This window comes from Sander vitreus, chromosome 1 (assembly GCF_031162955.1).
Source record: "Sander vitreus isolate 19-12246 chromosome 1, sanVit1, whole genome shotgun sequence".
Classification (NCBI taxonomy): domain Eukaryota; kingdom Metazoa; phylum Chordata; class Actinopteri; order Perciformes; family Percidae; genus Sander; species Sander vitreus.
Genome location: NC_135855.1, coordinates 31,899,199 through 31,913,887, shown reverse-complemented (window position 1 = coordinate 31,913,887; position 14,689 = coordinate 31,899,199). Strand labels below are relative to the sequence as shown.

At 39.3% G+C, this 14,689-nt stretch overlaps 1 protein-coding gene across 1 annotated transcript in view; it reads right to left on the bottom strand.

The window, feature by feature from the left end:
• Nucleotides 1–14,689, bottom strand: part of hcn4 (hyperpolarization activated cyclic nucleotide-gated potassium channel 4) — a 66,033-nt gene that overhangs the window by 38,854 nt on the left and 12,490 nt on the right. The window contains exon 2 of the mRNA XM_078258063.1: nt 4,908–5,331. Within this exon, the coding sequence (XP_078114189.1) occupies nt 4,908–5,331 (424 nt within the window). The remainder of the gene's footprint in view (nt 1–4,907; nt 5,332–14,689) is intronic.

Here is a 14,689-nt window from a genome sequence, read left to right as displayed (position 1 = left end):
ATCAGCAAATTTATGACAGCTGTGACAAAAAGGACTTAGATTGAGATTCATGAGCTGGTGGGGGATCGGGGCATCATACTTCAGTTATGCAAAACAGCACTGATGGTGTTATTGGTGTTCGGATTAGAGTCTTTGAGGAGGTGAAGATGATATATGATAGCAGTTGCAGACATCATTTTACTTGCTGAAACGTCCTAGGAGCATTTTGTGCTTTGTATTCAAATTCACATGTTGTCCCTCCCAGATTGTGAAGATGTTAATAAGTTGTGAAAACACACTGGTAGACAGTCATCCGTGGACAAGCCTTTTACTGCTCCGACTGTAGCTGCTAAAGATACTGTAGCTATACTAAACTCCACTCTTTTGTGAAGCCCCTCTGGAACAGTTTGGGGGTCAAGCATCACGCTTAAAGGCTTCAGGCTACTAGCACACTATGCCCTTCTAAGGACACGCAATTACAATCCATGTCAACAAAGCCAGCAAAAGCACAGCATACACTCAACATGCAGGAAAACACACTCCACATACTGCACATATATTACAATGAATGGACTCGTATATTGATTGCAATGCACTCAATGATTAAGTATTTGCCAGTATGTGTATGTCAGATTTTGATTCATTCCGTTGACCTGTCAAGCTGTTTCATAAAACCAAAGCCAAGGGAACTCTAAAGATTATTTTTTTGGTTCTAAGGAGGCATCAGTAGATTGAGCACCTTTATGTCTTTCAGACATGTTGTTATTTCACTTATGAATTATTGTAGCTATGACTGAGGATGATACTACGTGTGGGAGTGAGCTAAGTGTCCCCAAAGGATAATGAAACAGATTTATGATGTGTTGGACTGGCCTATTGCTGTGAAAGTTGCAGGTCACACTGGTGCAATTTTCTGAGTGAGGATGTGTAGCAAATGATTAGCCGTATCTATATGGCCTCTATGCTACTATAATATTTTTGACAAATTTAAAAACAGACATAGTCTTGGCCAATCCCTGAAATCGTTGACGACATCTGAGCTCTGTTTTGTCCCTGATTTTGTCCCTGATTTTGGTATCTTGATACCTCTTCAGTTTTATTTCTTTGTCTTGTTCTAAAAATCTTTATTCACTGCAGAGAGTACATGAGAGAAGATTCTATTTTTAAAATTTGACAGTATCGCTCTAAACCATGCAGTACAGTTCACTGAGCTGTATTCAGAAGTGAAGAAGTGTCCTCTGTGTGACTTCTTGAGGAGGAAATAAAACTCAAACAATAACACTCCACATGAATTTGTGCATGACTATTTATAGTTTGTAGATACTTGTGAAATATGAGTAAAAAAATCTGCTTTGCTTTTTGGAGGACATCGGGACATCATTCTGCCATGTCAGAGAAGTGCGCATCATTGGGGCGCCATATTTAGTGGCAAGAACCGCTGAACACAGTGATATTACAGGGGCTAAAAATGGCACAGGGTCATGGCTCACCAGGATCCTGCTTCAATTCTTTTTACAGTTGATGTATTTTGTTGTGTAATACTGTGCATTTATCTATGAAAAAGTAAGAACAGAATAAAACTTTTGCAGGACAGTATAGTATAAAAGCGCAGATGTTTCTCTCTAAAGCTCAATATGCCCGACAAATAGAGTGTGTGAAGTGTTACCAAAATATTCAAATGGCGATGAGATACATACACGTTGTCTGAAGTGTAGCTGTCAATAGGAAAAGTCAAAAAGTCAGTCAGGTGATGAGATCTTGGCGACAAGTTATTCTGCACTGACAGATGACATTTCTGTGAGGTTGCATCTGGAGTACTGTGGCGCTGAGGCAAAGCTGGCCTTTCACTCTGTCTGCCTAAGTAGCATTCATCAGCAAACCTCACACACACACACACACACACACACACACACACACACACACACACACACACACACACACACACACACACACAAGACATGTAAATGGCATCTGGCTGTGTGCGTGTAATGTCCCCTCCTTTTGGCATGTGATTTCGGTGATTTGTTCGTAGTCATCATTGTCCTGCAAAGTCCTTGTCCTCTTTTTCTTAGTCCTTGTTTTCTTCTCATCCTAAGCTGTGTTCGAAACCGTTCCCTCATTCACTCACTCACTATTCCCTGTATAGTGTTTATTAAATAGTGAACTATATAGAGAACCACCAAGCAGGATTTTGGACACTCACTGAAAGTATCGTTGCGTCAATAGATGTGACGGTTATTTGTGTGACGGAGGCGGGCGCGCCCAGCAACACGTCAACAAATCGAAACAGAAATACTTCTAATAGGTCCCTAAAACAAACCTACTACTCAGGAGAATAATAAAAGGTTGTATATACAGTATGTTACATGTTACAATTCCACTGTTTAGAAACGGAAGCCCGCTCCATTTTTCATTTTCAGTTTTCGCGGGTGTTTCAGCTTCTTCTTCTCCTCTGGGAAAACACGACCGCTTTGCATTGTGGTATATGGGAGTAAAATGTAGGGTACATTATATGTACACTTAAATTAGCTGTGCATTGTGGGTATTTTATAGTGGACTATATAGTAAATGAAATTAAGAGAATTCGAACACCACTACAAAATGGCGAAAACACTATATAGTGCACTATTTGCGTGATAGGGAATGGTTTCGAACACAGCTTTACGGTCTTCCTTTCCCTCTAAAACAGAGGACTAGTCTGGGGTGGGGAATCGATCGTGGATAGCTCGAGACAGGTAGTTCGGCAGGCTATACTGCTTTTTCCTTCCTTTTAGTTCCTTCTGCCTTATCTTTGTCTCTCCTCTCCTTTCTTTGTTGCCTCATTGCACAGGCTGAACATGTGATAGCTCACTGTCAGCGTGTCTACCCTATTCAAATGAAGGCTGGCCTCAACTGCATGTATCCCTGCCTTCACTTAAGCCTCAGAAGTACAACATCCGGCATGAATGGAGGCCCAAAGTGGCAAAGGGATTCTCCCCAAGTGATTCATTTGAACTTTTCCTCTCTTTGAAATGGCATTACAGAGGCCATGCATGATTAATGATCGCCACACTTACATACACTGTTCTACACACAGTGCCAGCTGAATATTTGAAAACCAGGAGCTTTTCAGAATGCCTGTGGGCAGCTCTTGAGATATTGTGGTTTGATTGGCAATCAGCTTGCTATTCAACCTTTCCAATTGTCCATGTAATGTCATGAACTCAGGTGAACACACCCACCGACTAACCGAGTGGCACTGCATTTTGACAACAGTGTGCAAACAGGCTAATTAATGGATATCAATACAGTGTTGTTAGTATGTGAAATTAAGGCAAAGGCAATTCACACTTAAAGAAAAAAACATGTTCTGTTCATTTGACCCTGAGCAAGCCACTCTGCACTCTCTAAAATAGTCTAGTTTAAAGAACAACACAGCCAAGTTAAGGATCTCAATTATGAAAATGTTCATTGTTCCATGATCATTTTAAAGTTTGCTAGTATTTGTCAATAAGAACCAAAATTATGTGTCATTCATATTTGCATTTCATAGATAAAATCAAAGAACTCCAATCTGTGATGCCACAAAGTAGGGCTGGGCGATATGGAGAAAATCTGATATCGTGATATTCTTGCCCTAATACCTCAATATCGATATTGTGACGATATTATAGGGTTGACAATTGGTGCTTTAACAAAATATCTTCACAATGAGATTTAATAACCTTCAGTAATGTAGATCTAATGACTAAGTGGGTAAAGGTAAAAATAATAGAAGAGCTTGTCCGGTAATACAGAAAATGACATAACTTTACTGTAATGCAGTATAATAATATAATATTGATATATTGCCCAGCCCTACACATTAAAATAATTGTTTTGTTGATTGATTGTTTTGATGAAGACAAACTACCCTCTTCTTTAGTAATACTAGAGCCAAATGAAGCTGCAGCAGAACACAATTAATACATTCCCTAGTCATTGTTATGGAGCAGGTCTATTCTATGTGCTTTTATAGTTTTTATGTAAACTGAAACCAAACGTTCCAAATGTTTTATAGAAATAATGTGTAATTTCCCATTGCATACTATAACTATCAAAACTTATATTACAGTAACAGGTGTTACTTACAAAATTATAATTTTAATTTATTTCCTTGATGTAAAAAATACTAATTTAGTGATCGGGTGAAATGTATCTGGGCTAAAAAGTAGTTACTGTTTAATACATGAGCTGTATAGACTGCTTACACACCCTTCTGTTAAATGGCTTCTGGGCCTGGAGGTACATAAACTGTTATCCTCTAGTGGAGTTTCTTCCTGTTGACTCCACGCTGAGACACTGATGCTTTACTTTGCATCTTTTAACTCTGAGACTAAACAACAAGATCCATCCAGTGAGAGCAATTGGAACGTTCCTAATTATTGCCACAATTATAATCATGCTTGTATCGCAGCAATGCCTCACTGGGCTCTGTGGTCCCATTGCTAGCTGGATGGGCACAGAGAGGGAAAATGCTAATCAACATCCCGGCCTCGTCAATTTATTGGTGACTGGGGCACAGCAAAAGAGCCTCTTCACTCCTTTCAAGGGTGGATGTAATCAGAAGCAGCATCTATCCATATTTCCTTCCCAGGGAAAACAGGAAGGTACAGACCTCTGCAAACATACTCACAGCAACTCCCCAGCACGGGAATACCATTTGGATTATAATTGGATTTAAGAAGTGAGGCCCTATGTGTTTGACTAGCTTCATCAAATAGCATGCTCGTATGATTGTCAATCATTGTGATTTCCTTGGTATTTTCGCTCTGTGCGAATCCACTTGTCGTCATTCAGGGAATCCAGTTTGCCAAGGCCAACTCAAAATAGCACACATCATACAGGAAAGTGGGCAACATTCAGCACAACTATACATATACTATACACACCGAGGTGCACTTTCCTACCTCTTCCCATTGGTGGATGTAGCGAATGAGTCTAGAGAGGCGCAGAAGTCGCAGCAAACTGAGGATCTTTGTGAAGCGGACAATCCGCAGGGCGCGTGCCGTCTTGTAGAAATCTGAGTCGATGCGCGTCTCCACGATCAGGAAGATGTAGTCCACAGGGATGGAGGAGATGAAGTCCACCACAAACCAGCTCCGCAAGTACTTGATCTTGATCTGTTGCGGATCCAGGATGATCTCTGTGTTATCCTCCTTGACGATACCCGTCCTGAAGTTAAGGACCAGGTCCATGAGGAAAAAAGTGTCGGAGACAACGTTGAACACGATCCAGGGGGGCGTGTGCTCGTCCTTGAAGAATGTGATGCCCACGGGTATGATGATGAGGTTGCCCACCATCAGCAGTAGCATGGTCAAGTCCCAGTAAAACCTTATTGGAGAGAGAAATGGAGAAAGGCAGAGATGGGATGGTGAAAGAGAGAATACTGATGTCAGAACATAGTCAAATTATCTAGCTATATGGACAGCATGATGTATTTATATACATAATGTATGTGTATCCCTCTGCATCACACAGTGTACAATAGCAAAACACATTTCAAAGAAGAGCTGCCATTTTTTCAAGCCTATAAAAATAAGATGTGTCAGGAACTTTACAAGGCACCTTGTCTTAAGCATATACTACTGTATCTATGTATATTATAGTCATCCAACAAATATGTAATACAAATATATAATTTATTTTCTATAACTTAGACTCATCACACAAAGTCAAAAAATACATTTCAAAGGTAATTCATTTCTAAATGAGCAATGTCTTATTATTGTGACAATAATGTGTTTCACAGAAGCGATTGACATGTCACCGTCAAAGTGTAATAGTAAAATTAACGATGGTTGAATTCCATTTAGCTGCTTCACTATCAGCATCCTGGTATTTTTCATGCTGGCTCACTGTCATGGCTCACTGAGACACCTGAATAGATCATAATATAATAATAAGGTAATTAATGTTTGTAGTACCACCTGGGCTTTTTGTACTTTTGTGACAAGTTAAATGTTTGCTGTGAAAAAGTTCTATCAGATGTAATAAAGTTATATGTTCACTTGTGATGTTTTTTTCTGTGATAATCATAAAGGTATTTTTCACGTAACTTGTTCTGTTTAATCAGACCAATTGTTTTTGCTGTTATGGCTCATTGAGATCATATATATTGTTCAATTATCTATTTTTGTACACTAGTTATCTATCTATCTATATTATCGTGTGTAAACATATTGTAAAAGAACACAAGTCTTTCTTTGAACTACTGCTCAAGTCTTTATATTATTTTACACTACACTTTCCATCTTTTAAAAGTGACTTTTAGAAAATGGCCTAACCACAAAACACCAACCCACACACACAATGCAACTGCTTGGCAAACATTATCTATCTAACCACAGATTTACTGTGCAAACAACTAGTGATGGGACGCACTCTGGGACTCATTACAAGCCTGTTTTAACCTTAGGTACTTTGGGTATTGTGCATGTGCGGTAGAAGTGACTGTATACCAGTCCCTCCAGGATTTCGCGATGTCGCGATCGCACCAATTCACGCAAATTCAACCAATCACCGCGAATTTGGTGCGACTCGCAATTTTGACCAATCACTGCAACTTTTCTGCAAATTTGACCAATAACCGGAGTTTCCCGCGACTTCATCCAATCGTAGTCCCACGTGCCAGACTTTGTATCAGTATGTGACTCTGAGAGCCAATGGCCAAGCGGGAGTGAGAACGGGATGACATACGTCGCCAAATTAATTTCCTTGTTTCTGATATGAGGACGAGACGTGTGTGACTCGAACATCTCACATTTACCAACAAAACGTACAGCGAAAGACCGCGCAAAACATTTCAGACCGTCCTGCCAACCTGTATACATTTTAACATCATGTACGCTGTAACGTTTTTCACTCTAAAGTAAACTAAACTAAAAGCTGCTGCTGTTTCAATCCTGTCGGCTCTCTGCAGCAGGCGGGCTGCTGCTCAGTTCCCCCTGCGACTGACACGCACACACACACAAACACACACGGTGGATGCAGAAAAAAAACGGAGATGAGACGTACTGGATAACTGAAATTGAGGACAGCTATGCTCGTTATCGTAAGTGCAATGATAAGTTAAAGTCCAATAAGTACTTTATCAAACCATATGAATGTGTGTCCCAGCCCAGGCCAGGATAGGAAATAAACTAACAATGTAAAGATCAACAAGCCACTGACACATATGTTCAAATTTGATTCATTCAATAACTTATTGTTTTGTCTTAAATCCACCAGCCATTTTTAAATTATACCAACATTTGCAGCGTCCTGAGCGTTTTTGGTAAGGTTACTAGGAAATCTCAGCCCAGAGTAGTTGTATTCTCCCCGAAACAAGTTTCTTTTTTTATTTTTTAAAGAACTATACAAATAAAATCACAACTTTTTTTGCAACTGTCACTGTCCCCCGCAACTTCATTGCAACAAAAAAACAAAAGACGTCGCAACTTTTATCGCAATTTTTTTTTTACAAAGGCTCCCGCAAAAAACAGGCATTTTGGACCGCAACAATCTCAAAAAAAGGCCGCGAAATCCTGGAGGGACTGGTATACACACAGTGTGTAATGATATTGTAATAACCAATACATATGTAACCTCCCCACCATGCCAGTTTGTTTGTTTGTACTGTAAATCACAACTCAAAGGTCAATGAGGGTTAACTGTTAATTACAAACTGTACTGTGCCCTTGTTCGTCTTCCATTCCTGAGAGTTTGGATATAAATTGCACTCTTTGCTAGCTTGGTAATTGAATCCAGATTGCCTCTTTTGTGTTAAGGGTGATATATCTTGGATACTCCATAGATCGCACCAAGAGGGGGTTCTGCATGGTACGCTGGCCCAGTGAGCTTGGGTGATTTACCCATTCACCTTTTACTGGGACACAAAGGTCTGTCTCTGCACAAAACCAATTTCAAGAGCAGGGCCATAACAAACAAGGGGAAAAAGGATGCCACATACATAACCAGGGTAGGATATGCATTTTTACTGCAAGCTTGCACGTCTACAGCAAGTAATTACTGCTCTTTCCTCCTTGTTGCAGCTGATGTCTATTGATTTCATGGTTGAGTCACATTGTGTTGAAGTAAATAACAATGAACTGCTGCTCGACAGGATGACACAGCCTGATCCAAAAAGTCCTCTGGCCCATGTCATGTCGAGTTGAGTAAAAATGTAGTTATCAGTACAGGTACACTGTCTGCCTCACAGAGCAAAAACATAAAGATAGAGATAACCTATCATATACCATGTCTTCTATTTCTTTCCTTGTGAGATTTTCATGAGAGTCTTGTGTTTTTTAGTTTTTTTCCCCATTTGATTGCTTTGTTGTATGGTGTACAGTTCATCATTTTATTGATGATTAGTTCAATTTAAAACACCCTTTTCTCTTTAAAGTCCTTCAAGACATGCTTGTGATGAAGGGCAATAATTTGACGTAGTTTTAGCCTTATACTGTACCTTGATATTCCCATTGATGCTACTACAATCACTGATGTCCCACTTTGTTCTAAAAGAAGGCAAGGCAAGCTGATTCATAGCATAATTTGAGAGTTTGTTTGCTAACAATGTTTTATTATCTTTCTGTGAGCATGACTACACACCATTACTGATGCATTTTGGAGCCAAAACAAAAGACATTGATGATGGAAAGCACTAGGGGTGTGCAAAAAAATCAATTCGTATTCGAATCGTGATTCAAGCTCTACCGATTCAAAATCGATTCATAGAATTCCAAAAATCGATTCATATATATATATATATATATATATATATATATATATATGCACATGGATGTACTAAGGATGTATATATATATATATATATATATATATATATATATACATGGGAAAACTACATTTATATATTGTGAATCATTTTTTTAATTGAAAATCGATTTTGAATTGAATCGTGACATTTTCTGAATCGTGAACCCCTAGAAATCACTGTAATCTCCATGTTTGTCTGTTTGTCGCATTTGGATACAGGAGGTCTCATTAGGGCTGCACGATATTTTGTTTCATCGTCTACATCGCGATGTGCGCATGCGCGATAGTCACATCGCAGGACGTTGCGATGTTGACGCTACAACTTCTTTGCTGCTTGATAAAAAAGTAAACTTTCACCGTTCTCCTTTTCCATGATTGTTACCGGCCGACCCTTCCCCTTTAAGACAGGTGGTCATGTGACGTAACGTTAGTCCGACGGGGGGGTTGTTATGAGAAGTGAGGCTCTCCCGTGTGTAGAAAAGTACCGTAAGCGGTAGCTGCCGCTGACACAGTGATGCGCATGCTTTTCCGTGGGTAGTGAAGCTACAGTAGTCAGTGTTTTATGTTCGCTGCAAAGACAAACTAAATCACGTAATCACGACATATCCCGGCCATTTTTCACCGCAGAAAGCTGCTACTAGCCAGGCTAAAGCTAACATATTTAGCCTAAAGAAACAAGGCGTCTGTCCCAACTAACGTTATGGTTCGGAGCTGCGACGCTGGAAACGTAACACTAATCGACAACAGCAGTCTGTTTCTGATATAACGTCATTTACACTGATTTAAGTGCTCTTGGATACACAGTTTGTTGCAAGAGTGTGAGATGCAGGCTCTGCATGCACAGCAAACCAACAATCATGATCCATTTTAATCAATTTATCAAACAACCAAGGCAGGCCCCGCTAGTCGACCACAACCTGACATTTAGAGGAAGTAACACGCATGCATTATTAATATCATTCACTTTAGCCTGGATTGATATTATATGAATGCAATGGTGTCATGTCAGTCAACCAGTGTATTTCATCCTAATTTCCCTCTCCAAAATCACTTCAGAAGAGTAGTCACAGCACTTACTTGCTTTGGTTTTTGTAAAGCATTAAAGTTCAACAAAGACTGGTTCACATAAGAAAATTTCCTTTTTCATTTTTATTTTCTATGTAGATGCACTCCCCTACAAAATCACTCCAGTAGTTGAGAATGATTTAGTATTTCTAAATAGGGCTATTTATGTCCTCTTGTAAAAATTTGTCTTTTTTTCATATCGCAATATATATCGCAGGGAAAAAAAATATCGCAATGCAAGTTTTTTTCAATATCGTGCAGGCCTAGGTCTCATTGCATTTAACATGTACATCTGTGGACAGATTTTACATCACGTTAAATTAATAATAATTGTAAAATACTGCAAAACCATGTAACAGACACTTGAGTCGTAATATGCTTGGGTTACAGTTTACAATGGCATCACACACACATGCATACATACATATACACTAGACACACATCTCAGTTTCAAGTCTATTGCACAGTCTATTGCACACACACACACACACACACACACACACACACACACACACACACGAGGAAACAGTGACAGTAATTGGAATTCTTCAAAGTAAAAGGGTATCTACTGTTCCAGCATGTTGTCAAGTGGAGTTATATTTAGGCAGACCTTGCCACCACTGTGTTTGCTCATGTTAAGACCGAAAGCCCAAGAGGACAAGAAAAACTTCAAAAGAAGAAACGCAAACACAGGTAATGACATTTGTTCTTCATATTGCCATGTTCCTTAATATTATAAAGATAATCAATTTTTCAATGCAGTCACCAACGCAAATCCTTGCCTTTATTTTGTTTTGCTATTTGTATAACTGTGATGACTCAACCACACATAATACTTATTTTCACATGGACAATGTCCGTGTTTTTGCATGTCTGCAGCTTCTTTGTTACAAAATCTATAACAAACAGCAACCATTTTCAGAAGTATACCATAGAATTGAAGATAGTATATGGTCAAATGGGCTTTGATCTGACGATGCAGACAAACCAACAGTGCCATCTCGTGAGCCACGCCACTAGCCTGGCTGTGTAAATGCACTCTTCATCAATCTTTCAGCTCCAGAAAAGAACAAGACAAGCCATAGTGGTGGGGCCTGACAAAGATATCTGGCTTCAGTTAGGATGCGGCATGAATGAAAGAGTGAAGGAACAGTAAAAGAAATAGAAAAAGTAGTGCCAGAAGAGAGCTTCTCAACATGTTTGCGGAAAGAATAACAAGACAGAATGCTGTTTAAGACCTCTGGACTCCACTCTGGCAGAACACAGCTACTGCTGCCAACTGTTTGAGTAAGACTCACGTGTTATAGGAGTGTGGGGATTGGTAAGATTAGGCCAACAGCAGCATCGTGAATGCTCATGTAAAAATGTATCTTTCTTAATATAAGGAGAAATACATCATATTCCAACAGGAAAAACAGAGAAAACAAATCACAGCATGGTACGTTCTGCCTTCAGCTTTCTGTGATACCATTGGATTTTTTTCTACTAGTGGACGACATCCTGTGACAAGTCCGATAGAGTTGGAGGAAACCCCTGAAACAAATAATGTGATTGAGCAACTACAATGTTTAAAGAGCTAGTGTTAGTGTTTTCATGTGTACATATTAGAGGTGTAAATCTTCACTGATCTCCCGATTCGATTACGATTATCATGTCAGCGATTCGATTCGATATCTCAATGCATCACGATGCGTCAAATACATTTTACTATTAAAGCCATATAGGATATTTAATTCATAGCTTTTCAAGCTTCCAAAAACAAAACATTCTGCAGTACTCTAATACTAAATACATTGGATACATAAAACTACAGCACTGAGCACATGGCACTTCCTGAATGTGCAAAACATAACGGAATATGTAAACAGAAAGGTTGTTAGGCATACATTAAATTATAAACAGAAATAATCGATTATGGCCCGGCCGATTATCAATGCAGCATCGTCCATGTCCACGATTCGATGCATCGATTATTTGATTAATTTCAACATCTCTAGTACGTATAGACTATGGTTTTACATGCATGTGTGTGTGTGTGTGTGTGTGTGTGCGTGTGCGTGTGCGTGCATGCATGTGTAAATGCTCATGATTTCTCCTTTTCACTCTTGTGGTTGCCTCCTAATGGAGGTCAGGCCACCTAAACATAGCAAGGATCCATTTACTGTGTTTTATTATTCACTGGGACCCTGACATAGAAGAACATTGTTCTATAAATACAGTTGGGCGAGTGTGGCATGTTAGGCGGACATTTCAAAGGCATTAAACAATCCCATATCACTGACTCCTGCTGTTTGGTGGTATAAATGCAGCATGGTGATATTCCAGGTGTTTAAAACTTCATATTATTTTATTAGATAAGTAGCCTACACAAAAAAATGCAAAACTGGCAATATGTTAAACCCCACGTAAATGTAAAGTGAAAAGTCCAGTTTATATTTATTAAAGCTATTAGAGCAATTAAAGTCTTAATTTCTGTATGAAAATAATTAGAGATCGAAACGGAAACTGCTGTTGACTTTTTAGGACATTTCTTTCTACAGGAATCCATCATCCCGCTTGCATTTGGTAGTAAAGACAAAGCACAAAATATACACGTGACAAAGTGCTTTGCAGAAAACAGAATATATCAGATAAAAACATGTTATGATAAAAAGATATAAATACAATCTCTGTCCAGAGCTTGTGTGTGTGTTCATACAATTAATATGATCACTGGGAACATCAGAGCTGTCTGCACGACAAGGAAGTAGACAAAAAAACTTTGAAAACGAGGTCCAGAAAAGCAGAGAAACAATGGGAACATTGGGAAAAAGAGGCAGCAGAATAGTTCACACCTAACTTGTTGTGATGCTGAGAGTGCAATGTACTGATGAAGGGAGCCCTGACATTTTGCTGTCTGTAGGGACAGAGCCACAGCCCACTCTGCTCTCCGGTGGGGTGACCAGGGACAGCAAGAACATGTTGTCACCCTCAGAGTGCATCTGACTACACGATAAGCCTCTCTCATTCTCATCACCCTGCCAGCCAGGCTACCTGAAAGGGACTGTGAGAGCCACCACAAACAGTCCGAGACACACACTTTAGGAGTAGCCTATATTTCAATTGATGGGCACAGGGGATACAATAATAGGGTATATAGAGTCCCGCAAATACAGGGGAGATAGAGGCGATATATGATTTTAGTTGTGCATTAGTGTGCCTTTTTTACATTTCTTGAAGATATGTCTATCAGTTTGCTGCCATGCTGGGAGAATGATGGCATAGCATGCAAGCAGATCATCTGTCATGTCAGATACAAGTGACAGACAGCATATGACAAGGCCTCACTTTATTCTGTACCACACTGACTGAATGGGAACAGCAGAAGAACAGTGGGTGCTCCCAAACTGCACTTTCACGAGGGCACCAGCCAACACCGTATGTGCACTGTAAATGTGAATTGGGCTGATTAAATGATTGAAATGTGTCTGTTTTTGCATGAGAAAAAAAAGAAGAAAAAAAAGTTTCCCTTCTGAATAGGCTAATTCAGTCGTGTGTGTGTGTGCGCGTGTGTGTGAGTGTGTGTGTGTGTGTGTGTGTGTGTGTGTGTGTGTGTGTGTGTGTGTGTGTGTCGTGTGAGTGAGTGTTTTCTGATTTGTCACCTCTCTGGTTCCAGTTTGGTTAAATTTGGTCAGCTAAAATGATTTGGGTAAGTTTAGAGAAATGATACTTTCATAGTTAAAAGACATTTGTAAAAGACAGTACGTGAGTCATGGTGTCCGGTGTCATCCACTCAGACCTCCTACTTACTTACTATTTTATGACGATAAAACAATATTGCACTTTGCATGACCCCATGAAGTCACTTCTCAGTGATGTTTGCTGACATTTACCAATTTGAATTATCCTGTTGCGATTTCTTCTTGTGGGGGCCAGTCTTGTCTAAATCCAATTTGACTGAAACAAAACCTGGTGGCCCTTAAAACAGTTTTCGTTATCTGCAGAAGCTGGTTTACGGTATAAATGCTTACTGGCCTTCATTGGAGGAACCACCTAACTGCCATTAGATGTTGCTGATGTCTAAGTCAAATCTGATGCACACATTGTTCAACTGTGGTTTAAGGGCACATAATCTAAATCTATGTTTGACGCAAAGTGTCTACTGCTTAGGTCTATTTTAATATTGTACTCTAATGTAATGTTCTATTGGTTACACTTTACTTGACGTTTTCTACACAAGAGTGACATGACACTGTCATGAACGTGTCATAAAATATTATAAACAAGTCATAAACGTTTATGCCATAACACTTCTTTATGTAAGTGTCATTTGGTTTTGTCATGACAAGTTATGGTTATGGTTATGGTTACGGTTAGGGTTAGGGTTCATGTTTCATGACTGTGTCATGACAGTGTCATGACAGTGTCATGTCACTCTTATGTAGAAAACTTCAAGTAAAGTGTTACCATTCTATCATTTATTTTAAAATGTGTCCATTATTTAACTTACTACTTTATTTTATTACCTTACTCTTCACTTTACTGTTTGGAGCTCACTGCCAACGTAGCTGAATGTTAGCTGCACATAGCTGTCTTAGCACCAATGTACAGTAACCTCAACCTCAACCTGTTCTAAGTAGCAGTTAAACTTAAAAGATAACTGACACCGCAACAGCCTAATTTAGTCCATTGCCATTTCTGAAGACATAAATGAGGACTGAAAGAAAATTAAGCATGAAAGGCTATATGAGAAAGAAAAGAAATCATTTAATTTTACATAAGCCTCACTTAGGAAGAGGTGGCTATGAAAGCCTGTCACACTTAACAGGAGAACATCTGTAACAACAAATAAATGCCTGTGTATTGCCCATTAAAGAGCAGCCTAATGGTT